Below are 26,952 nucleotides of genomic sequence, written 5' to 3' on the forward strand. Positions count from 1 at the left end.
GATTACTGGGACTGTAAATAGTTATTGCTTGGGGCCTGTGTATAGATATTGCTGGGGGCTGTATATAGTTATTTCTGGACGGCTGAATACAGTAATTGCTGTGGGGCTGTATATAGTGATAACTGCGGGCTGTATATATTGATTACTGGGAGGCTGTAAATAATGATTATTGGGGGCTGTATATAGTTATTGCTGGGGGGCTGTACATAGTGATTACTGGGGGATATATTGTGATTACTGGTGGGACTGTATATAGTTAATGTGGGGGGCTGTATATTGTTATTACTGGTGTCTGTATATAGTTAATGTGGGGGGGCTGTATATAGTGATTACTGGGGCTGTATATAGTTATTGCTGGAGAGCTGCATATAGTTTTTGCTAGGAGGCTGTATATAGTTACTGCTGGAGAATGTATATAGTGATTACTAGGAGCTGCATATAGTTATTATTAGGAGGCTGTATACAGTTATTGCTGGGGGCTTTATATAGTGATTACTGGGGGCTGTATATAGTTAATGTGGGGGCTTTATATAGTGATTACTGGGGGCTTTATATAGTTATTGCTGGGGGTGCATAAAGTTATTGCTAGGAGGCTGAATTTAGTTATTGCTGGGGGATGTATAAAGTGATTACTGAAAGCTGCATATAGTTATTGTTAGGAGGCTGTTTATAGTTATTGCTGGGGGCTGTATATAGTTAATGTGGGATCTGTATATAGTGATTACTGAAAGCTGTTTATGGTTATTGTTGGGGGGCTATATATAATTATTCCTTGGGGGGCTGCATATAGTCATTGCTGGGAGGCTGTATATAGTTATTGCTGGGAGGCTGTTTATAATTATTGCTGGAGCTGTATATAGTGAATACTGGGGGCTGTATATAGTGATTTCTAGCGATTTCTGTACCCTGTCTGGACTACAATCAAAGATTAAAATCAGCTGTCATCTTATAAGGATATCAACTCTGAAATCACATTAAAAAAACACTACTGTGCCCCTGATAGTTTGCCATTATACAAATATATGGTCCCGGACAGCTATATGTGAATTAGCTCATGATATCTAAAGTAGTAACTTTCTTATGCAGTGTAACCACCCCCCTGACCATCCATAAACACTGGTGCTCCCCCTGGTATGGAGCTTCCCCAGGAGAACAAAACTCCTAATTTGCATAAATATTAGTTAAACCCCTCACCTAACACTTTTTTTTTACTATGTCAGTGATGGCCCTATAGCACTTCATATGTAGGTAGAATGCATTTGGGTGATGGTAAACGCCTTTTAATAAAGAACAATATTTATGATGACTGTTTCCAAAGTGTGTCCTATATACAAGCCATATGCAATAGGAGGAGCTGAGCAAATTTATATCAAGTTTTGTGGCAGAGGATTCAATATAACTTTTCATTTTCCCTGTTTTAGGAGCAATCATCTAATCATGGGGCAGTCCTATTAATGATTGACAGCATTCTATTGATGAACGGTCATAAAAGGGGAACTATTAGGCACTGATAAGGTCAACCCCCATCACTAGATGATTACTCCTAAGAATAGCAAGCTATAAAGTTGACATTTCGTATTTATACACACTTGGAACAAAGAGGGACACAGAACAGCTGTTCAATAGGAAAGCAAGAGGAGTTATTCTGGCATTAGTCCTGACATATCTAGTAATCATGTTTTACAAAGATGTAAATTAACAAAGAATGTTTACTATCATAGTCTGAATTTAAAGGGAACCTGTCTTTAGAAATTGGCTTAATAAACCACTAGCTGTATGTTGTAAAGCAGTTAAATAGCTTCTAGTTATTGTTTCTTTCATGACCCAGTTTGGTGGGTCATTAAGAAAATCAACCTTGAAGGGAGATGTAAGTTGAATCTATATGAAGTCAGGGTGTAGAGTGTAGAGGCAAGGAGAGCTAAACACCTCCTCCCATGTGATTGACATCATGTGCTGTACTTCTGGAGATCTGATCAAGATGTTCCTGGACACAGAGCCATCAATTACAGTGAAAGGGTGTATGTATGTATGTGTGTGTGTGTGTGTGTGGGGGGGGGTCTAATTTAGGAAAAGCTTATCTTCAGTGTTAAACTCCTTGTTAGGGATTTTTTTATGCAGGGCCCCAACAGCCCTCTTGACTTTTGTAAGGTGAGTCCTAATTAACCCATGATTGAACATAAAGACCAAGACATACGTCAATCTCTTAGTCAAGATCTTCTCCCCTTTAATAATCCAAATGCATAATATATAACAGACAGAAGAGTCATCAAAGGGGTGTGAATAGTATACTCCAAACCTATTGGTCATCAGCACATTCTGGGAAAAAAGTTAATTAATTGTGCTCAGTTCTCAGAGACCTTGTACACAGATATTGTTTATACTAATTTGCTGAGAAGGAGATGATAAGTGGCTCCAGAATCATATTATTATGCAGCATCGAGGACAGACTGGCTTCTCATTAAATGTCAAAGGTTATTAGCTGACAGGCAGCAAACATGTTACATAAAATGAAGTTTGAATGATGACATTAACTTGACAATGGTTAGGGAACATGGCCGCTGTATCTAAGCTGGCGGACAGTAGTCAAGATGGCGTCCGAAACCAGTGCGATCTCCTTAACACTCCTCCAACACCTCTCTGACTTCTTAAAACCAATTTACATCTCACTTCCAAGTTGATTTTCTGGATGATGCCATCACACTGGACCATGAAAGAGACATGATCTATAAGTTGCTCAGCTGCTTGACAACATACTGCTGGTTGTTTATTAGGCCAATTTCTGATGACAGGTTCCCTTCAACATCCAGTAATAATGTTAGGGGAATAACCATTTGTAACCCTATTTTCAGTACAAATATATTATCATTTTATAATAATTTATTGTTTGAATGAAATGCAAATAAAAAATATTTTGTTTTATACACCATAAAACAATCACTTTAATAATGTCATAAGTTTTACAGAACAGGTTAAAATGGTAACATCAATAACCCAATGGTGTGTATGTTCCTCAGTAACCTTTATATAAAATTGCACGAAAATTGCATCTACGTGAAGTTGTTTACACCTTAATATCCTCTTAAAAATTCCGACCAGACAGTCCTTAGAGTCCTAAAGAGGCTTAACCCCTTTGCCTTGGTCTTGTATCACTTCTTTGATATGTGCCAAAGAGAACCCAGATAGTGGGTCAAAAAACATATTTTTAATTTGTTGGTACAAATGCTGTAGGACACATTTACTTAGGTAATAGTGCCAGTTTTCTCTCAGACTTTGTACATTATTTTAGGTGCAAACTGCTTGCACAGGTATTTAACGAATTTCTGTGCCACATTTGTGTCGCGGGTGCACTATACTTCATGCGAAACAAATTTCTGCACGGAACAGGGTGTCACAGTGCTCAGTCGGTCCATGCGCCATATTTATCATGTAAAGTCAGACAGAAATGTGTTGCATGCCCTACGATAAGGTGTGCCAAATAAAAAAGTGGTGCTTTCTGTCGGGACAGTGCAGGGGGCGCCAGATTCTGAAGAATGTGCACCACAAATCCTGGATCTGGCATCCTTGCACACTACACAGGCACATAGTGCATTTTGCACTGTTTTTAGTAAATGCGCCCCTATGTGCATAATGTTAGTGCATCTGATCGGGAGGTAAGCAAAAGGGGCACTTGTTTTCACTCGGGGTTAAAGGAGTTGTCCAGTTAATATAATCTAATGATATTATATTTTATTAAATTATATTATAATAAATGTATTATTTTATATTAAATATAATTTAATTAAGAAATCTTCAGGTTGATTATAAAATAATAAGTTCCTTTCCTACTGCTCCATTATTAATGCTGCCAGTCACCATTGCACTTGCATTGAGTTTCTCCTGACACCACACAAAACACTAGAGCAGTGGTGGCTAACCTATGGCACTGGGGCCGGAGGTGGCACTCAGAGCCCTTTCTGTGGGCACTCGGGTCATCACCACAGATGACTCCAGGTATCTTCCTGCAGTCCCAGACAGCCCAGGACTTGCTGTTCACAGAGCTATTTTAAAGTGACAGCACTCCCTGGGACTACTGGAGGGATGGGAAGGTGTGGACAGATCTGGATTATCATTGTAGCTCCATCCAAATTTCTTCTATTTTCTGCTTTATTGGTGTCCTCAGGGTGCCGGCATCGATGAAAGCTGTGACAGAGAAGGGAGTATAAATCACTAATTAAATTTCCGTGTTGGCACTTTGCGATAAATAAGTGGGTCTTGGTTGAAGTTTGGGCACTCGGTCTCCAAAAGGTTCGCCATCACTGCACTAGAGGAAGGTCCTCAACCAATCAAGTGCGGTGAGGACCCAAAGCCTTGATAATGGAGTGGGAAGCAGTAAGTACGTGAATTTTAGCCTAATATGAAGCTCCTATATGTATACATTTATCTTTCCAATCAATTTATTTCATTTCTACAAAGCTTAAAATTTATGTTTTAGAAGCAGGATCCGACCACCCAAGGTTTGTAGTCTGTTACACAAATTGTGCATAGAAGCTCTAAATACAAAAACAGTGTGAATTCTGTGTGAACATGATGTGCAAAGTTGCTTCATTTTCCCTATTAGTTACATTACAGCAATACTAATGACTGTTTAGGGGAAATGGAAAAATAGGGATATTGAGGATGGGAAGCACCTACTGTTGCTATCATATGCTGTTTACATCATTACCATCTTTATGTAATATGCAATGATTTGGTACAACTCAGTGTTTTACATGAAATAATATATGTCCTTCTTAATGTAAGATTTTCTAACCTATACAGTATCTTATTTTTGTATGATAAGTTAGAATAACATGAAAGTCCTTTTTCTTCAATCGGATGTAGCCGATGTTACAACGTCTGAAGTTCCATTGATTTTCTCCTGGGCTGTTCCTGTCTTTCTTCCCAATCTTCCTCTTCTTGTAAGGTTTGCATCCTTCCTAAGAGCATAGACAACTTCTCGGAGAAGCTTTGCTCCTGGGGACATAGTACATAATTATAGATCAAGGAAGCTAGAATAGCCCCTACCAAAGGTCCAATCCAGAAGATCTGCAGGAAAGAAAATATGTTAAGATGAACTGTCCAAATGTGTAAACCTTATGGTAAGCAACAACGCAGAGATACATAATACTTACCTCTCTCCGGCCCTCGAGTTCAGCACCCGCCTCTGCCAGGCTCTGTTTATATGCAGAGGCTCAGTGATGACACCACATAGATAGTTGGCATTAACTACAGCCTGTAGATGCAGGTAAAATGGGTGTGCTCTGCAGATGTCTCATCATTGCTGATACAGAGACCAGAAGTGACAGAGGGTGTCACACTGAGCTGGAGTATCAGACAGAGGTAAGTATGGCTCATTTGTTATTTCACACCCCCTAGGGCCAATACAACAAGAAAATAAGTTGCTGGAAAACTCCTTTAATTAAAGTGGAAATAAAGCTGCAGACAAGGAACATTTCCAAAAATAAAAGTGTGAAAATGAACTCTTCAGCAGGGGAGTTATCCCAAATATCTGAGCCAATGTCATTAAGAAATATATATAGGGGGTCATTTATCTTATCTCTATTCATTTTGGATTTATCTTTTTTCCTCTGCTACTTTTGCTCCAAAATTTCATTTGTGACATTTAGCACATCTGGAATAGAAGATAAATGTTCCCTTCTGATGATAAACAAGTGTCCAGTAGACTGTGCACATTTCAAAAAGTCACCAAAAAGGCGCAAAAATTGCAATGCCCCAAAAGAAGTCTCAAATAAGAAAGGAAAAAAAAGGAATGAAAATAAAGATAAATGACCCCCATAGTGTAAAGTAGAACAAGGAGTTCAGAAATAAATCATATGTCCCCCCCACTCAGGGCCTAGGTCCAGGTTGTCTAGGATTACATGAAAAGACAGCCTACATATGCAGAAGATCTGTGTCTAATTCTCCAAGATGTTTGGAACAACTTCTCTACCAAGTTCCTCAAACTTTGTGTATGTGTACCTAAAAGAAGTGATACTGTTTTGAAGATTTGCTCTCAGCTGAATACTGAGATAAGTTAGACTTATTTTGTCTTCATTCACTCTGATTTAGGTAATATCATGACTTATGAACATGTCTATATTGAAAGCTTTCAGCATTTATTCCACAGCTCCCTAAAACATTTGTCCAGTACAGTACAGCGGGTATGGAAAGTATTCAGCCAAATGGTTAGATCAAGAATGTTCTTTTTTTGCTCATTAATGTACACTCTGCCCCCCATCTTGACAGAAAAAAACAGAATGCTAATTTATTGAACAAGAAAAACTTAAAAATTACATAGTCATAGGAATTCACACCCTGTTGCTGTGGCTGGCTAAAGTTACAAAAGAAGCACAGTCGCATCCATAGTCCTTAAATAGAAGAATTTTGGCATGACCACAATTCTTCCATCCAGCCGAACTAAGCAATCGTGGGAGAAGAGCCTTGGTGAGAGAGGTAAAGAAGAACCCCAAAATAACTGTGGCTGAGCTCCAGAGATGCAGTAGCGAGATGCGAGAAAGCTCCACAAAGTCCACAAAAACTGCAGGCTCCACCAGTTCGGGTTTTATGACAGATTCTGCTCTCCTCAGTGCAAGACATATGAAAGCCACATACAGTTTGCAACAAAACACATAAAGGATTCCCAGATTATGATAAATAAGATTCTCTGGTCTGATGAGGTGAAGATTGAACACTTTGGTGTTAATTCTAAGCGGTATGTGTAGAGAAAACCAGGAACTGCTCATCACCTGCCAAATACGATCCTGAGGAGGAGCATGGAGGCAGCATCATGCTATGGGGTCAGGGACAGGACGACTGGTGGTAATTGAAGGAAGGATGAAAGCGGCCAAGGACAGAGATATCCTGGATGAAAACCTCGTCCAGGTTGCTCTGGACCTCAGACTGGGCTGAAGGTCCACTTTCCAACAAGACAATAACCCTAAGCACACAGCTAGAATAACAAAGCAGAGGCTTCAGAACAACTCTGTGACCATTCCTGACCGGCCCAGCCAGAGCCCTGACCTCAACCCAATTGAGCAACTCTGGAGAAACTTGAAAATGGCTTCTACCAACGTTTCCCATCCAACCTGAGGGAACTGGAGAGGAACGGCTAGGAAGAGGTAGAGGATCCACAAATCCAGGTGTGAGAAACTTGTTGCATCTTCCCAAGAAGACTCCTGGCTGTACTAGCTCCAAAGGCTTCTACTCAATACTGAGGAAAGGGGCAGAATACTTATGACCATTTTTTACTTTCAGGTCTGAATACATTCCGTACCCACTGTATACAGCCTTTCTGTGCATATGCCCTTTACCATATCTATAAGTCTTACCCAATGTGTGCTAAAATTTCCAGCAACCAATGCAGGTCCAAAGGAGCGAGCAGGATTCATTGAGCAGCCAGTGAAATAAATCTAAACCAAAGGACAAAAGAACAATTTACATGATCTAGTGAGAAGGATAAGGATGTTATCATCTGTAACAGCAGATTATACACACATTATTCTTTACCATTATCCACATAGATAACCTTACCCATAGCATGACAATGTGCTAGAGGTAAATGCATTTGTTTTATAGACCACTTTCAATAAAATGTTTCATGCAATTTAGCCTCACAAAATGTGCAGTGGTAGTGTCAGCTTCCGATTACACTCATTTATTAAATGACCCTAACCTGTCATTTGACCCAGTCATCAGCCGTCATCAGGGGCGTAACTTGGAGAGGCAGAGCCCCATTGCAGATGTCTGAATGGGGCCCCTGCACCCTCAGAAAATATACATATTTGTATGCTCACACATTTATACACTCTTACATACATACAAACATTTATGCACTGAAAAATATGCTGCTCAATGTGCAGAATAATATGTATATAATGGAGCACATCCTCCATTCTTTAATGTGTCACGTCAGATACCAGGGCCCCCTTACACTGTGGGCCCCATAGCAGCTGCTATGGCTGCTACCACTGTAGTTATGCCCCTGGCCGTCATCTTATATACAAAGTCCAAGGTGAAAGGGGCTGCAGAGAAGCCTGAAGCTTGGTGTCTGACGGCTGGGAGGAGGACCCAGGACGGGTTAGTAAAGAACCTCATTATAGGGGGTTTCTGGGTCATTAGCATTGATTGTTACACTACCCGACTCAGGCCACCAATTCTAGCCATAGGCACTGTGCTCCTGACATTGCTTGTAGGGTGCACTGGCCCTAAATAAAACTAGAAACTTGACATTCTCCTCTATGACCGGTCTGATTAACCAGATGCCTATATAAGACAGCTTCTTCCACATGAAGGTGTTCTACTATAGTAGAGCCCTGTTATGTGATTTACCCATGGCTTACTTATCATACTGTGAATCTTTGAAACCTCACTTGACCAACTACTTTACTAGATTGTGCACACTCTGACTGTTCTGTCCCTAAATAACGGACTAAGTGTTTGTGTCATCCGCCACTACTTGTGCCCCAGTGTTTATAGGGGACAGATAATAAGGACAGATAGCGCTGATAGAGTAGTAGGTTATAGCTTGGGAGATAAAAAGTGACTTGAATAGGTATACTGCTCACCTTTATAGGTTGTGATTCACACAACTCTAATTGGGTTGTTTTCCAATAAATCTGGATGCTGCAGGGTAATTATTCAAGTCTCCAAATCGACTGGATCATGTGAGTAGGTACAGAATGTAAGAATAAAAATACCTGTTGAAGCGCTGTTCCAGTAGGATTAGATTTTATCTTAATTTTAAAAACTTTGCACGTTTTTTAAGGTGTAAACAGCTTGCACAGGTATTTAAGAAGTGTCTGCAGGGCCGTATCTGCCATGAGGCGGGGTGAAGTCCACGCCTCAGATGGCAGATTGCGGACCCTTGTTGGGCGTGGCAGATCGCCAGTAGTACGGACTTGCCAGACGCTGGGGGAGCTGTATACCCTGTGGAGGAGCTGTATACCCTGTGCTGGGAGAGGTGGGGAGCTGTATACCCTGTGCTAGGAGAGCTCTATACCCTGTGCTGGGGGAGCTGTATACCCTGTGCTGGGGGAGCTGTATACCATGTGCTGCAGGAGGGGGGGGAGATCTATACTCTGTGCTGGAGGAGAGGGGAGCTGTATACCCTGTGCTGAAGGGGGGGGGAGCTGTGTACCCTGTTCTGGGGGAGCTGGGGAGCTGTATACCCTGTGCTGGGGGGGGGGCTAGGGAGTTGTATACCCTGTGCTGGGGAAGCTGGTATTCAGTTCAAGGGGTCTGGTATATAATAGGTTGTGGGTACTGTACATAGCCAGTATGGGTGCTGGGGGGCAACCGGGTCTTGGTCCCTGCCAACGCTGTGCTGCAGCGGTGGTGACCGCCAAGTGATGCCGCACATAATAGCGTAGGGACCCACCATAAAGAGTTCACTGTGAAGTGGTTGCTGGGCTTATACAATTTGATCAAAATGTAACTAAGAACCTAGAGTTCGTTATATGATGGAGCCTAGCGGCAGTAGATCATTGTGTGATGTGTGGATGTGCGGTCCAGTTCTTTTTCTCTTCCCATGTTGGTTTAGTACATTCTATCCCTTCATTTATTTTGTTTTTCCTGGTACCAGCACTCCGCCCCATTCGACCCAGGTGTTTTTAAATTAGCAGGAGAATGCATATAGGGGCCGCCTTCTTCCTTCTTCCTCTCAGCTAGTGTCTGAGACCACATGGAACAGTGAGTATTCAACACCTGTTCACACATGGTGAGCCTTTTTCCTGTTCACATGGTGCCGTATTGCATGGCGTCCGCCGCTTCTGTGGTGCTGTGCCGGTGGGGGCACGGAGCCATTGGGGCTATGCTTGCCAGTATGGGTGCTGGGGGGCAACCGGGTCTTGGTCCCTGCCGGCGCTGTGCTGCAGCGGTGGTGGATGCCATGTGATGCAGCACATAATAGCGTAGGGACCCACCATAAAGAGGTCACCTTGAAGTGGTTGCTGGGCTTATACAATTTGATCAAAATGTAACTAAGAACCTCGAGTTCGTTATATCATGTAGCCTAGTGGTAGTAGATCATTGTGTGATGTGTGGATGTGCGGTCCAGTTCTTTTTCTCTCCCCATGTTGGTACTGTACATAATATAATCTAATAAGGGGATTATATTAAGGATATTTACTTTTTTGGGGGGGAAAGGGGCGGCATTTAAATTTTCACCTCAGGCAGCAAAAGGCTAGAAACGGCCCTGAATGTCTGCACCACAAATGTGGGGCAGCTGCAGTAGGTACCATGCAACACAAATTAGGGGACGTTCTGGTGCTCAATTGGACCATGCAACTGATTAACATGCAAAGTCTGTCGTCCTATGTTAAAGATTCAACACAAAAAAGTTGAGGAACTCTGTCGGGCCAGTGCAGGGAAGCGACAAATTCATGATTACTGGCGCACCGAATATTATACACGGACAGAGCACTTTTAGTGCAGTTTCCCACATTCTTAGTAAATGTGCCCCATTGTATTATTATTATCAATAGCAAAATTTGAAAACTTGCTTTGGACCATTTTGAGTCGAAGGTCTTTAGGTCAGACTTGGTTTGAAATAAGGAAAGACCCAATTTGGGCCTTAAAAGTATTTTTTTTTTTATTTTGCTTTTGAAAAAAAATAGCATTTTGTTTTTTGGGTTTAGGTTGTCTTTTGATTTTATGATGTTTTGTTAAAAATAGAACCTATTCCTACTGAAAGAACGCCTCAAAAGTAATCCATTCTTAATTCCTACATATATATTATATGTGGTTAGATTCTGGCACAGATCTCCTGTGCTGGTATGGGCTGGAGACCTACGACTGACCTGCCTCTGGCTCTGCCCTGACCTTAACCTGATCTCTGACTGCTAAATGTTGACAAGTCATTTGGCCGGGTGAATAGGTTTGATTTGTCTTGGTCCAGAGTTTTGGGGCTCACATCTATTATTGGAAAAAGGGGCAGTATTGTTCAGACAAGAACTGATCCGCTTCAGTTTTGACCCTTTAAACTGGTTGGGCCAGCTTTAGGCAGGTTCATTGACATGAAACTCCAAAGAGGTGAACTACACCAAAACTGCTGACATGTCATTATGAGCTATCATTTGGGTGTTACTCTTTTAGAGGATATCAATTTTTCAATGGTGTTTGGAAACTTGGAAACAAACCAGATCAGCAGTTTGGTATAAATATTATTAGTGCTCAGCCGTACACTGACGTTTTTAAGTTTCCCATTCATCAACTAAAAATATAGTAGCGGTTTTTAGAATTAGAACATCAATGGCAAGAAATATTGAGCTCAGTAATGGGAAGTTATGATGGGCTGTAAAAGTTAATGGCAGCTTCAGAAAAGATCTGACATGTTAATTCTCATCTCTCCTCCGGGATTCCATCTGCTCCGATCTCATGCTGTGTGATGGATCATGGATACAATAGTTTATGTAGTCATTAATGACATGTGGAAATTATTACATGCTATTAATGACTGTTTCGTCTCATGCCTGAGGATTCTCAGTAAAAGTTACCAATACTGTGGTTATTGGGATCACAATAAGATCTATTAGGATGTTATCTTACACAATAGTGACCCGTGCTGTTATAGTTACACACTATATTGCATAATTCTAGGAGGTTCCCAGGAATTACTGGAGAAATAGTTAAGCAATTGAGACTACAGTTGAATTCCAAACAGGATTCACCTGACCTATAACATGTGGTTTTGGTATATATCATAGTTTCGCCATATGTACAAGTATTGGGAAGGTTCCCTTTGAATAAGATGGTGCAGGGGTAAGAAGCACAATTTCATTTGTGATTGTTAACGTTTGCTCTTTTGGTGAAATGTCTATGGTTTTAGAAAGTATTGCCATATTGTATGTGTTTCCTTGGTCCTAGATATGGACAGTCCACACAAATTGTTATATGAAAACTTTTTTTGACTGGCCTGTCAGTTATAGGGCTTGATACTTTCTGCAAGTGACAGCCTCACATTACATTGATTTAGAAGAGGATATGATATTTCTGATTAGAAATATGAGTTAAATACCATTCCTATTAGAGAAAGCAAAGGTTTCTAGATTTGCTGAAGTTTCCCCAAATTATTCAAAAGATTAAAATCAGATATTGCATCAGTGATTCTGGGAAATGATATATAATATAACTTTAGTCATCTAAAAACCATATATTTTTTTAAATTAAAAAAGTAATTTCCTACTACCAGGATGATTTTGTATAAGAAGCTAAAATAAGAGCAGATCCTGCCAGAGGCAGTACACACTAGTATGTCAGTGTGCTTGGTTTACAATTCTTCATCCTGGTGGTAGATGTCCTTTAAGGTTGGCATCAGCATTAGGCTTAGTGTAACGGTTAACGTTAAGGTTAACCCTAATTCTAACCCTAATGCTAACCCCAGCATTTACCCTAACGCTAACCTTAACCCTAATGGAAAAATATATAGCATATGAATAAAAAAAGATAGGACCTTTATTTAAGAAAAAATCTGGAAGGAGTGAAAGGGATTATATACCAATTCCAGGACAATTCTAGTAACATTGGTTCACCTGAGATTTTCTTAGGTGTTGGAAAATTGAGGGATACTGTGTATCTGTGTATGACCCTTGATATCCTAGAAGAATTGCAGAATTTTAGAGTATATGAGTTATGCTATGATATACATAGTTGTAACTTAACTCATATACTATAAAATTAAGGAATATGTTAATAAAGGAATAACAAAATATTTACTGGTGATCACACTTAAAAATTTATAACATCACTTACCCCAACTAAGTGGCCCAGCACAACGGAAAGGCCAATAGAAAGTGACGGAGACCCAACATTGTCATCCCGTCTGTCATCTGTGGAGGCATATATGCAAAGCACTAGTTGGAGGGTCAGGATGATTTCCACAGTCACAGCCTGTCCTTCTGTTGCATTATTGCTAGGCTGCAAAAAAAAAGTATATGGAATATATGAAAACATATTCAAATTCTAAAATGAAGTCAGATATGATCATTGATGTGAAAAATCTTCATTAACATGATATGATTTTTATGTTTTATGAACTATGCCCCTCAGGACTTCTTTCATTATAACTCTACACAATTGCAGTAATATACAGTTATACAAATTATGCTAATCAGTCTGGGGCACTCTGGCGACATCACCAGAGCACCTGAGAGTTCCTTGTTTAATAATTTATTCACTCCCTGTTACAATACAGGTCCCGCCTGGTCCTGCCCATCTCAGTGCGTAGAGCAGCCGACGTGCATTCTCGGTGCACATGCGTTGCATCCTGGGCTAGTTGCTAGGCAGTAAGGTGGCGGCATAGAAACTCCATAGTGAGTTGAGTATCATCGACGCCTCAATAACTAGCAACTACGCCTCAATTCTCAGTGCGCATGCCTTGGGCTGAGGGATGCGACGCCTGCGCACGGAGAATAGAGATGGGGCAAACTGCCTTCTCAGTGTGCATGGTGGAGGTAGAGGCTTGTTAGAATAGCTTGTTGTGGTGAGCCGCCGTCAACAGGGGGAGGAGGATCGAGAGAGGATGTGGTAGGGGGGGGGGAGAAGGACTGGAGAAGCAACAAGTGAGTATGATGGGCTGTGGTATACAGGAGTAGATGATGCCCCTTCACAGGCTGTTAGTTACACTGAAGCGCTTTCCCCTCCAACTTCTTCTGTGAGTTCCAGTGAGATTACATCTGACAGAGGGAGGGGGGGAGACAATTTAACAGCCTATAAAGCTACAGCATGGAGGGGCATTGGTATCATCCCCAATGGCATCATTTGAGTTTCAGTTGATTTTAGAAGGATGGATAACTAATATAAGAAGATTACCACAGTCACAGTGCCTGGATCCATGAGTAGGTATCCCTGGTTTAAACATGCTTGGTTTGGAGGATTTCCATTATGATTATATATAAAGGACATCTACAGCCAGGATGAAAGACTGTATGCAAAAGAGCAAGCAAAAGTAAAAAAGAAAAGTAATACGGCTCACCCTGATCTTTAGCAAGTCCTCACCATGCCATGACTAAGAGCACCTAACGCTCGAAACGCGTAGGAAAAACCTCTGCCAATTTTAAAATGAAGAAATAAAGAATACATTGCTTTTTAAGAAGTGCCGCGACCCTTTGTTACTTTGTATGCAAAAGAGCCTGAGGGGCTACAGGCTCCATTAACATCTATTGAGCCTGGAGCCCCTCAGGCTCATTTGAATACATTCCTTCATACTGGTGGTAGATGCTTTTTAAGAAGTCTACCTCAGTCCTAAAGTCTAAACTCACATAGATGTACCTTGCGAAGCTACAGAGGGTGTCAGGGTCCGTTTGGGGAACATAAGCCATTTTTCTCCATATGAAAAGTACTATTAATAATACAGTTTACAGCACATTTTAGGAAAGGGCAGTGATGTACATAATCGGATATCTACCAGAGAGTCATCCTAGGGTACAGAGATCTAAGGGTATGCACAACTAAACAATATACATTATTGAAGCAACCCAAACCTTACAGGGAAGATACAAAATCTCACATATTTTTGCAGCGTTTTGTCCAAGTCTATTAATTTTCATTAATATACCAATACAATACTCAAATATCCTTATATCATTCCAAAGTTTATTGCTCTCGCAACTCCGACCAATTATCATGTAAGTGATCATTAATGGGAGTTGTTGAAGAAAATTAAGTCTAATATATATAATTGTCAACTACTAGGATCTATAATTACTATATTACATGTGACATGGCAACAGTCATGAATGAGGTCATGATGCAGACCTGGACTATAACGCACAAACCAGAAGTACTGAAGAAAAGGGCAGTAGGTATGATCATTACATTTGTTCAGGAATACCTGTAGTTACAACTGTGTGATCCATTTTTCCATTCTCATTTTATTATTTAGCTTTATTATTATAACTAAAAAAAAGGTGCTGACAAAATGAGAATAATTTTTAATCTCAGGATAATATGTTACTTCAACTGTAATCTAGGAAAACAAAGAGCAATAGGAAATTAAAAAGAAGTCTTCTCGAGGTTTGTAATTGTTAATCTTAAAAATTTAGTGATCAATATCAGATCAGTATTAGGCTACATTCACACGGCCGTAAAGGGGACATATATATACGGCATATATACGTCCCCTATAGACGGCAATGGGCGCACAGTGGCGTACGGGAGTGGTACGGTGCCGAACACATGCGGCACGTACCTTTCCGTAGCCGGGGAAAAGATAGGACTTGTCCCATTTTTTCCCATAATATGGTGCTGTGCGCCACACATCGCTATGGAGAAGTGCTCCTCACCCCTTCTCCTCTCCAGGGCGCCGATGGTGGGAACAATGTGGTGTGAATGTAGCCTAAAATAAAGGCTGCTTTTCTTTAAGGCTACCCAGCCATAGCCCAGGTGAGCACATGACAGCATGCTGGAAAGGAGGAGGCGTGAGAATTGTGGGGTGTGGGGTGAGCACGGGAAAAAGATATTTTTCCCGTGCACGGTGCTATATGGTGACCCACATGTGTGGTCACCATCCTGCCGCTGAGTGCCACATGGGCCTAATGTGTGAAAGGGGCTTAATGTGATAATTTATAGCTTGCTCTGTCATCAGAACCTACTACTTTTGGCTCATTCCGCTGTAGAATGGATGTGTTGAGGTACTTCGGCCCAAAGTCCTCTTCCTTCAATACAAGCTGCTCTCTATTACTCTGTCGCAATCACTACAAAGTGGATAGAGCTATGGCTTTGTGTTTTGTCCAGGGAAGTCTCCCCTGGCCAATCATAGACATAATTAGATAGCAGAGTGCGTGAATTGACTGATTTATGGTTGCTTGCTGAACCCCAAACCCGATTGATGGGTCTACTCAACTCTATTGGAGACTTATTCGATAAGAGGGGCATCCAGATTTCAGATGACCATCAATCGATTCAAATTCTCAGAAAACCTCTTTAAGTAACTCTCCACGAATGGCCTGTGCTCCGACTTGTGCCTAATGAAACACAGACACATGTTTCTCAACAAGGTTATAATAAAAAAAATAAAGAAATGAGCCATGTACCATCGGCTACCAACTGAAAACACCTTGTTTGCATACATGAGATTTATGAGTTGTAAAAATAATAAGTAATCTGTAATGTGTCTGTAGCATAGAAGAGATCATAGTAACTTTAAGGCTTAATACATCCAAATTAACAACTGCCCTCTGAGCCATACTCTAGGCAGAATGCCATATTTTTTTGAGATTTCAATTACACTACTTGTAGAAAACTGATGTTAGAGAATTATTATACCACTTTAAAGTATATTCAGATAAATTCTTCACATGTACAGTGTATCAAGGTGGCAAATCAGGGATACAGGTAGTGTTCCATATTTAAAGGCCAGTTTAGACCATATGTTTTGTTGGTTTGTACATAAATAAAAATGACAGACAACAATCATTGGCAGAGATTGGAGGAAAAGTCTAGTGTGTAACTTGTAACATGTATACATTATCTTGACATGTCCGTGCAAGAAATCAGGTAGGTAAGGGTGTGTCAATATGTGCACCCTTACCCATTGTAGCCAAACATGACCAACACTTCTGACCATAAGGGTCGGAGTCACTGAAGCAGACTCAACTGCCCTGTGCTGTTTCTGTAATTCTTTTAACATGTAACAGGAGTTATGAAAGGAGTGTAGCCTGGTGAGAGGAAGCTCATAGAAAAAATTTACCAAAACCTTTTCTTGGCACATCACCATAGGAAGTTCATGAGGACATTTCCGATCCTCTAATTTCACCATAAAAGTGGTTTAATGCAACTCTAGTCCAAGGCATTTACAAATGGAGAGGACTTCACAATTTGAATGAGTGCATGCTGTGATGTTTTGTAAGCTTCTGTTGGCAGGGTTATATTGACTAATATACTTATATGTCTTAGGCTTAAAGCTGTATTTTGTCTCTTGTACTTTGGTGCAAGTTCTGAATTATTTTTGATCACAAGGGAACAATCCCATGTGACCTCTGTATATTACCGTAACTAGAGCCATTAGTCAACCCTAGCACCATATAATAGGTACTGTATGTCTTCCCATCTGATGGATCCCACAAGACAAAGAACTAGTTATCCAAAAATTTCCAAAGCTTAATCCATAATTGGATTGGATGTGGCTTTTGTCAGAGAATAAATTATTCTGATTATTATATATGGATATTCTGTTTTGTGTTAGGCCACAGAACTATCACTATGTTTTGGCACAGTAGCAACAAGTATGCAGGTTCTACATCACTTATGCTATGTTATCTATTTTAACTTAATTTGTCTCAAAATTATCACAATTGTTTCAATAGTGTGACTTTGAACCAAACAAGCTTTAAATCTGTTAAAAAAGTGGCATTAAATACAAGCAGAATGATGAACATTCCCCAATAAGTTTACATTCACAGTTGTTCATGGTACTTTCCTCTGACAAAGCAATGGTGGTTTGTATATACAATTTTGGCCTCATATTTAAAGTAGAACAATATTCAAATCACCAAAATAATAAAAAAAATCTATTCACTACATATCATATTCAGAACATTAAATAAAAACTTGTACATGTTACTCGATTTCAATGGTGCAAAATTTCCTATAATACACAGGCCCGAGTTTTGTATCATACCTGAGCCAATGATTCTCATTTATCAAAAGAAAATATACATCCTGCTGTATAGATTTATAATGTAAAATAGATTTTTACTGTAAAATCTATTGACTACTCTTTTCAATAAAATAACAAAAACCAACATTCCAGCTTGACATTTAACAAAGTAACCCTACCTATTTTAAGATCTGGGGTCTCAACCCACAATTCAGACTAGCAGTGAGTGAAAAGAAGGACATAAATGCCTAATTTCTAACTTCTATGGGACTTGTGAGAAAAGCTATCCTGGTGGTTTAGCTATTATCCAGACTATAGAGGTTAGGGAGACCCTGTCCTCAAGATAGGTGAGGAGTTGAGAGGAAGGACAACCAACTCTCCTTCATAAATGCCATAAATATTCCAAATAAGAATAATACTCTAAATATAGCAATTTCAGTTGCCTGGGAAGCAGGCTAAACATGCATTGGGGTCAGGCTTTATTTATATAGGTTTCTGTAGATGTCCTAGTTTGGGAAGGATATATAGATGTATGTATGTGGGTCATTTGTGCACAAAAAATGCTTCCACCCTTTGTGACCAATATATGGCAACACATATTGGTAAATAATTCTACATAAATAAAGATTAGCAGATCTGTTTTGTAGATTCAGTATAAATCTGTTGATTTTCAAGCAGCAAATCAAACAACATATTTTTATGATTTGCTTTGGATGAACCAATTGTCCTGGAAATTGGTATTTCATTAGTCATCTAAAGCACAGATTTTTATAAAAAGGTCCTATCTTTTTTAGTCTATCTTCTAAAATTTTTTCATTAAAGTTAGTATTAGGATTAGGGTTAGCATTAGGGTCCAACCCTAACTGTAATCTTTTGGAAAATTGAATCTTGCATAATTTGTAAGTTAACGTAGTCCCCAATCTTAATTCAAGGCTACATGGGGTATTGCATGGTTGCCTATATCTGCAGATTATACAGGTCGTAGTACTCATGGTCCATGGAAAAATTCTTTATAGATGAGCAACACGTAAAATATTAAGAACAGCTAGCACTACAGCCAATCCGAGAACAATTTATCTTTAGATGCAAATTATTGCTTGATCCAGCCGAGTGTGCATGTGTCAAGAATGCAAAGAACAGAGAAAGCCAATGGCAGATACTTTTGGTTGCAGCAACATGTTTAAAACCAATTTAAAACCAGTAGATAGGTGGTTGGCCAGAAAGATATTAGATAACGTCATTTTCCAATTGTTAATAATGGCAGCACATGAAAGGCACATGAAAGGCAATGTTATGATAGGTGATGCCAGATTACCCTAAGGTCTCTAGATAATTTTTATCAACACAAAAACTTACCATGTTGACTCCAAAGCTGCCGCGTACGTCTTCAGGTGTAAACTCATACAGTAAACCAGCTCCAATAGCTGCCCCCAAAAGCTGGGCACAAACATAGCAAACAGCACGGAAGAGGGAGATCTGTGATGATACCAGGAAAGCCACAGTCACCGCAGGATTTAGATGGGCACCACTGACGTGCCCTAAGGTTTGCACAAGCGTCCCTATGCCCAGGCCAAATGTAAAGGAAATTTGCAGAACTGTTGGGAGTGCTGATGGCCAATTCATTGCAGAACCCAGGCCAAAAAAGACAAATATCAAAGTTCCAATGAGTTCTCCAGCAAATGCCCTTGTAAAGGGCCCAGTGCACATCTCCTTCATGGTGAAAGGTTAACCTACAAACAAGGCAAGGTAACCTGATTGTTCCTTCTTAAAATGTTTGTCTTCTTGCGATCTCAATAAATGATATGTTTGAGTGCCCTGGACAAATTATATAGAAGACAGGGAGATTGCAGAGTTACAAGGGGTGGCACCCAGAACTTAGCAAATGACAGCTCCCACTCATCGCAGGCACAAAAGTTTCCTGCTTCAGGCTGCACTGATCACTCCTTGTATATTTATAGGGATACAATAACTTACTGGTGATTATGCTGGATACAGAAATGGGGATCTGCAGCCACGTGATGCACCTATATCCTCCTTACATACTGTTATAAAACGTCTTAGACTGAAATGATTTCTCAGAATTTGACTTACAGTAAATGTTGTTATATGTCTGATTCACAAGGATATTCCTATTATAATGTATTAAGTATGATACACTGGATAACTGAAGGCATGAGCCAGACAATTACAGTCTATAACAAAATGAATTCACTGACAATCAGCAATAACTACTCCAGTGTATACAACACACACTTCCCATCAGGACACGCTCAGTATACAGTGACTACTCCAATGTATACAACACACACTTCCCATCAGGACACACTCAGTATACAGTGACTACTCCAATGTATACAACACACACTTCCCAACTGGACACGCTCACTATACAGTGACTACTCCAGTGTATACAATACACACTTCCCATCAGGACACGCTCAGTATACAGTGACTACTCCAGTGTATACAACACACACGTCCCATCAGGACACACTCAGTATACAGTGACTACTCCAGTGTATACAACACACACGTCCCATCAGGACACACTCAGTATACAGTGACTACTCCAGTGTATACAACACACACGTCCCATCAGGACACACTCAGTATACAGTGACTACTCCAGTATATACAACACACACTTCCCATCAGGACACACTCAGTATACAGTGACTACTCCAGTGTATACAACACACACGTCCCATCAGGACATACTCAGTATACAGTGACTACTCCAGTATATACAACACACACTTCCCATCAGGACACACTCAGTATACAGTGACTACTCCAGTATATACAACACACACTTCCCATCAGGACACGCTCAGTATGCAGTGACTACTCCAGTATATACAAAACACACGTCCCATCAGGACACGCTCAGTATGCAGTGACTACTCCAGTATATACAACAAACACACATGAAACACCCCTGCCAACGTATAGGCAAGGGGGTAGTTGCGAATAAGGCCCTCTACCCAGGCCCGGCGCCAGCACCCGGCTAACCCGGGCAAGTGCCGGGGACCTCTGCCGGGCATCTGCAGGACATCTGCAGGACATCTGCCCCGATGCCCGGGAGATTCCTTCCCTCTCTTATCAGGATCTGATGAGAACATTTGCACTCACTGCTTTCCCCAGCTGCAGCCTCGGAGGCTGAAGGACCTTTGATGATGTAATGGTCACATGACCTACCGGGTAAACCAGTGCTGCATCTGTGAAGTGAGAGGGAGACATGGGCCAGGGAAGGGGGAGAGCATGGGGGGCTGTGTGGTGGAAATTACTTACTAGGGGGGCTGTGTGGGCACATTACTTACTGGGGGACTGTGTGGGCACATTACTTACTGGGGGACTGTGTGGGGTACACTACTTACTGGGGGGCTGTGTGGGGGACATTACTTACTGGGGGGCTGTGTGGTGCACATTACTTACTGGGGGGGCTGTGTGGTCACATTACTTACTAGGGGGGCTGTGTGGGCACATTACTTACTGGGGGGCTGTGTGAGGACATTACTTACTGGGGGGCTGTGTGGGCACATTACTTACTGGGGGCCTGTGTAGGGCACATTACTTTCTGGGGGGCTGTGTGGGCACATTAATTACTGGGGGCTGTGTGAGGACATTCTTTACTGGGGGGGGCTGTGTGTATACAGGGGGTGAGGGGGCAGAGTGTCCACAGGGTGGAGGAATGTGTACATAGGGGGATGGGGGGGGGCAGTGTGTTCACGCGGGGAGGGGGTCAGTTTGACTACTGGAAGGTGGCCCATAAAGAGGCCCAGTAGGGCTCTGTCACCCAGGGGCCCACTAAAACCTGGAGCCAGCCCTGCCTCTACCTGTCATTATCCATTTAGTGAGCCTGCGTAACTCACCCAACGGATAATGCAGGGAGATCTCAGGTAATAGCAGCTGTAGATCCTACCTGAACAGGTCTTTGAGCACATGCTCTTACCACAAGGTCCAGTCCAGACCACATGGTCTGAGTGAAGAGAGAGACAGTGTTCAGTACATCTTCAGTACTGACACAGAACCCAATCCAAGGACCAAAGTGAGGACACTCTAACCAGAGCTGCAGCTTCCACTGCTTGGACACAGCTCCATCTCCATTATACCAGCCTGCATCTACTACCAGGCTCGTGCACTATTCCTGAGATACACTCTCCAAGACCACTCTAGTACCAGAATCTGCTGTTGACCGTTTAGGCCCGTTGCCTGCTACCTGTTGTTCATTAAAGAACCGTAAGTTGATTTTCACAACGTTGCCCCTGTCTGCTCCCTGTATACGGCTGTCTACCACCACGGGGCTGTCTACACAACCCTATTTTCAGGACATCATCATAAAGCCAAATGTGTGCTGCCCTGTGCCCCCTCAGGCCAGCAGCAGGTTCACTTACCTCTGTGCACTCCAGCGACAGTCTCCCTGCTCCCAGCACCGTCCATCCAAGATTTAAAGGGCCAGCTCACCAATGATTGGTGCTGGGTGACCGTTTTCCCAGACTCCATCTCAGCATTACGATCCTGTATCTTGCCTTGACCACCACTGCAGATAAAATCTGGGGGTACCATGCTGCAGAAAGTCCAACCTGCTTTGCGACGGGCTCTGGTGAAAACCAGGTGCCACTTAGACTCTGCTCCCAGATGTCGGCTTACGTCATTGTCTACGGTGGTTCAGTGGGTCCACTACTCCTGAATCCTGACACCAAAGAGTATTACAGTGTAAGGCTACATTCAGACGATGTATGCCTGCCCTACCGTAGTACGGCGGGCATACATCGGCGCTCCGGAGAGGAGCAGGGGATGAGCACAGCTCACCCCTGCCCCTCTCCTCAGGCATATACAGCGCACAGCAGCGAATCACGTAGAAATATAGGACATGTCCTATCTTTCTATGGGCTATGGAGCGGTACAGTGCCGCACATGCGCTGCACCGTAATGCTCCCGTACAGGGTCATGAGCCCATAGAAGTGTATGGGGGATGTATATCGCCCGTATATATGTCCTCCATACATGTGTGTGAATGCAGCTTAAACAATACATACACTTTCCATCAGGACAACCTTTTTAAGCAAGGAGAACTTCAGTGTATACAACAGAAAGCCGGCGCCAATGCGACATAATCAGATCGCGTGAGCAAAAATCCCGGGGCAATTCGGCGCAAATTGGAAATATTCGGGAAACCCGACGAAAGTGCGGCATTCGGACCCTTAGTAAATGAGCCCCATTGAGTTTAATTGCATTCATTTAGCTTTAGCATTATGGGGTTTTGTATTCATATTCCCGGAATACCCCCTTAAGTTAGCCCTCTAATTTTTAGTTTACACTCTAAACATTACAGCATGTCACCCCTGTAATTCTTTGTCCAAAACATTGAAACTCCTTTACATCATGGTTTTCATTGTAGTACCCCTCTTAGTATCCACTACTGCACCCATTTTACTCCAAATTTTCGGAATGGCTGCCATTTAATCTCTTGTCCCTAGCATGGATCTGACACTCCTTTCCAAAACCTGGTTACTTTTGCACTCCTACATATTTGTATGTCAGCTACCTATTGCATATTCCCTCTTAGGATACATTTACACAAACTTGTACCCGAACAGCTATGACCGACGGGCATACGTCCGGCATCATGGAGAGGAGGAGGGGTGACCCCTCTCCACAGCAATCCATGGTGCTCGGCGAAGTAACATTAGCAAAGATAGGACATGTCCTATCTTTTCCTTGTATAGGAAGCAGTACGGTGCCACAAGTGTGCAGCACCGTATCGCTCTGTGTGCCCATTGCCGGCCTATGGAGGACGTATGTACTGTTGCAGGCTTGCGCTCGTACATACGTCCCCCTACGGTCGTGTGAATGTAGCCTTACTGCTAGCATTGACCTCTCAGTGACAGTCAGAAAGTTTACTTAACAAGTCTATTGTTTTATAAAGTTCGAACCCAAACTTCAAAATTCTATCCTGGTCCAGGTAACGATCCTGAGCCCTTACACAAACCCGTTAAATGCCGGTGACGTGTTCCACATTGGTTTGAATGCCGCTGATCTAACACCGTTTTTTAAAATTGACAATCTTTTCTATTAGGCCATACCAGGGTGCACTTCATCATAGCCAGACAACTTCTTTATTTCTGCAACATTTATAAACAAAATAAAGATAAGATGATTTTGAGGTTAAACCTTCTCATAAAACGTAAGATATAAACATCTAACCATGATAAGACATTTCTGTCTGTATTTCATCACCGCTGTGAATCTTGGATTGACTCCAGGAACATTCCATAGAGGGATAGTTTCTCTTCAGATCATTTTTATAAGCAGTTTATAATACAGTGAGAAGATTTAGGAATATGATGTTTTAGCAGAACAGGAATATTATTGGCTGTATTTAATCTGTTTGTGGTATAAACATAAAATATTGCATTAGTACTTAATCTGCCTGACTACCTTGATTTAGGCCTGAGTGCATCCATCTCCTCCTTATCATTCCCCACTGTCTTACCTGATGAATTACATTCAATGCTATTTATTTTACTGCTTGTTGAACCTTTCCAAATGGATAATAAGAAAACACATAATGTAAGGCCACAATTTTATTCCCCTGGCGTGATAGCATGTGCAATTCATAAACACTGCTACTTACTCCTGGAGCATAATTATAGGAATAAAAGTGAATCTGTCGCTGAGATAAAAGTGTTTAGGTGTAACTGTTTGAAGGGATTAAGGGAGTTTGACTGTAGGGAAACGAACCACTAGGTTCCAACTGGTTGATGGCCACTCTGCTGCAGAATTTCTTGTACTGAAAAGGGCTTTCTTAACTTGTTTCGGACCACCCGCTGACTTTAGATGTCTGCAGCAATATCTTTAGATTGAGTTTTCTTCTACTTATAGATGCTCCAGTTACAGGGGAAAACTTGTAAAAGAAAAAAAAGGTAAAAATTACAAAAAATAACCTGTGAAAATGTCCCCCAGGGGTCTTTTATGACCTCATGGAGGACATATAAGGTAAAAGCATACACACACAAACAAAAATATTAATAAATATTCATACAAATACATTTACATTCACTCCCAAGACTATACATATTATATATCAAAACGACCGAAACAAAAATAATTTGAAAATAAAAAAATACTGTAAATTCCCAAAAAAGCTTTTTTTTTCTACTTTTAACCCCAAATAAAACTAAACATGAAAAAAAAATGTAAGGGTTTGCGTATTTTTCCCCAATCCACCATCTTCACGCCGCGTGGGGGGGTATGGAGGACCGTGAAGGGGGCACCGCCTGCTGGGGAGTGAACCTGCGCACTCTCTGAAGCCTTGTGCATTTATTTCTATGTCAGGATTTTCAGGAGGATGTAAGTTTGAGGCACAAGGGATTAATGATTTGGTGCCAAACAAAAAGGGTTAGAAATGTCTCCCCATTCATGAAGGTGAAATAGAATCCCACAGACCAGTTTTTAGCTGCTCTAATTGGGCACCAAAAATAGAAGCGTAAGAAAAATGTTGAATACACAAGTGGCGCTACAAGTTTGCACCCAAAAAAAGAACAAGTCTTGAGTGTCGGAAAATCACCAAAATTGTGGCGCCACCTCTCCATAAATAAAAAAAAAACTCTGCCAGTTTTCCATTTGAAAGGCGATAATACATGCCCCCTGTATGTGTTACTGAGATTCAAGCCCAGTCAGGTGGCTAAGCTGCACTTCCACGCACAAAAGTCACAAATAATCCAGCATTGACCAGGAGTAGGGAAAACTTTAGAAGAAGAGTTTGCAGAAGAGTTTGAGACTTTTGTGCTACTTTTGCAAAAAAAAAGTCTCAAAAACCCCACAGACTCAGCTGCCTGATATATTAATATCTAATAATCTAATATTAATAATTAATTAATTAGATAATTAACAATCTATTGTATCTATAATCTAATATATAATATTAGATTATATTAAACAAGTACAAAACCAGAAAAAAAACAAGAAAACACACACACAAATGTCCTGTCTATCTGTGTAGGGCAGGGAAAGACAAGTCTAGTGTGAAAGAGACTTTTATTAACCATGTCTTAATCTGGCCAAAAGGGTTAACAAAACTAAGCAAGGAATTTGAGCAATACATTACAACAAAGAAGTGCTACAATCTAGTTATACAACATACAAATACAACACTACAAAACTATAATGTAAGTTTCTCATATGCTTGTTTGTACTCAGCTATTGGCTGCTGATTGGCCCGTTCAGCTATATGTACACCAATCTGGACTTTTATATTGTAGACTTATGTACCTGAACCTGAGGATTGGTGTTGGCAGTAGCTGGCCAGGGTGAGTTGTGGGTATTGTCCTTATAGGGACAGGACTTCGTGCATGGAGGGTTATTAGAGTCAGTTCTCCTAAATAGTTTGAGCTTGTATGTATGATAGAAAGGACTTGAATGTCTGGAGAAGCAAACTGTATGATAACCTCAGGCTTCTAAACTCATCTTCCCGTGTTAAGATCCACGCTTACTTTCAGTTATTAAAGGGATCTTGTCACCACATATTTCACAAATACAGCTAATGGCAATTTCCCATAGCGTCCTATAAACTAACTGACACCCTTCTTTTAGCTACAAATTCTTTCCCTCAGATCCCCATAAAATCGAGTCAAAGGAGGTGTGGCCTCCTCGGGCTGAATCCAGGAGCTCCTTCCCATGCCTTGCAAGTAATGTCATGTGACCAGGGGACATCATCGTTCTTTAGTCTCCTAACATTAGCAAACTGTATCCCATGCATATATCTGATCATTTGAAATGACAGCATGCCTCCATGGTGCCATGGAGGGGAGTAGACAACCATGAAGGCATGACATTATTTGCTGAATGCTGAGAAGGCATGGGGAGGAGCAGCTGGATTCATCCCAGGGAGTCCACACCCCCTCTGACACTCGCTGGATATATACAAGGCAAGGTTATAAAGTTGATTTTATGGGGATCTGAGGAAAATAATTTTTTAGCTAAAAGAAGGGTGTGAGTTAAAGGGGCTCTAAGGGAACCTGCAACTAGCCGTATTTGTGAAAAATGTGGTGACAGGTTCCCTTTGACCTGCTCAGTGGTGGCACACTGCCATGGCTGTGGCGATGTGTAGATGTTTTTAAATCTGCGTAGCATATACTATTTTTTCAAATGTATTTGTATAAGCTGAGTTTTATTTGCTATCTTGCTTTCTTGATTACTTGTATTACTCTGTCCATACAACTACCCAGTCTACCCATCTAATGTTAGAAAAATGCTGTATGAAGCTTTATGAGCAAGTACAGAATAATGTTACTGCAGATTTCATTTACAGTTTACATTTAATGCTTTTTTGTGTTTGT

At 41.2% G+C, this 26,952-nt stretch overlaps 1 protein-coding gene across 1 annotated transcript; it reads right to left on the minus strand.

Moving 5' to 3' along the window:
• Window positions 1-4,374: 4,374 nt before the first annotated feature.
• Window positions 4,375-19,376, minus strand: LOC140116480 (aquaporin-2-like). Its single transcript, XM_072132995.1, has 4 exons — window positions 18,968-19,376; window positions 12,766-12,930; window positions 7,347-7,427; window positions 4,375-5,064 (listed from the first exon to the last, which is right to left on the minus strand). Exons 1-4 carry the CDS (start codon window positions 19,325-19,327, stop codon window positions 4,867-4,869), a joined length of 804 nt encoding a protein of 267 aa, XP_071989096.1. The 5' UTR covers window positions 19,328-19,376; the 3' UTR covers window positions 4,375-4,866.
• Window positions 19,377-26,952: the final 7,576 nt, after the last annotated feature.

This window comes from Engystomops pustulosus, chromosome 2, assembly GCF_040894005.1.
Source record: "Engystomops pustulosus chromosome 2, aEngPut4.maternal, whole genome shotgun sequence".
Classification (NCBI taxonomy): domain Eukaryota; kingdom Metazoa; phylum Chordata; class Amphibia; order Anura; family Leptodactylidae; genus Engystomops; species Engystomops pustulosus.

Excerpts from the sequence above, each read along its gene's own strand:
- LOC140116480 (XM_072132995.1), bottom strand. The coding sequence starts at position 19,327 with ATGAAGGAGATGTGCACTGGGCCCTTTACAAGGGCATTTGCTGGAGAA. Across the intron at positions 7,428-12,765 it reads TGCTGGGCCACTTAGTTGGG|ATTTATTTCACTGGCTGCTC; the intron begins GTAAGTGATGTT and ends CCTTTGGTTTAG. Across the intron at positions 5,065-7,346 it reads GAAATTTTAGCACACATTGG|ATCTTCTGGATTGGACCTTT; the intron begins GTAAGACTTATA and ends TCTTTCCTGCAG.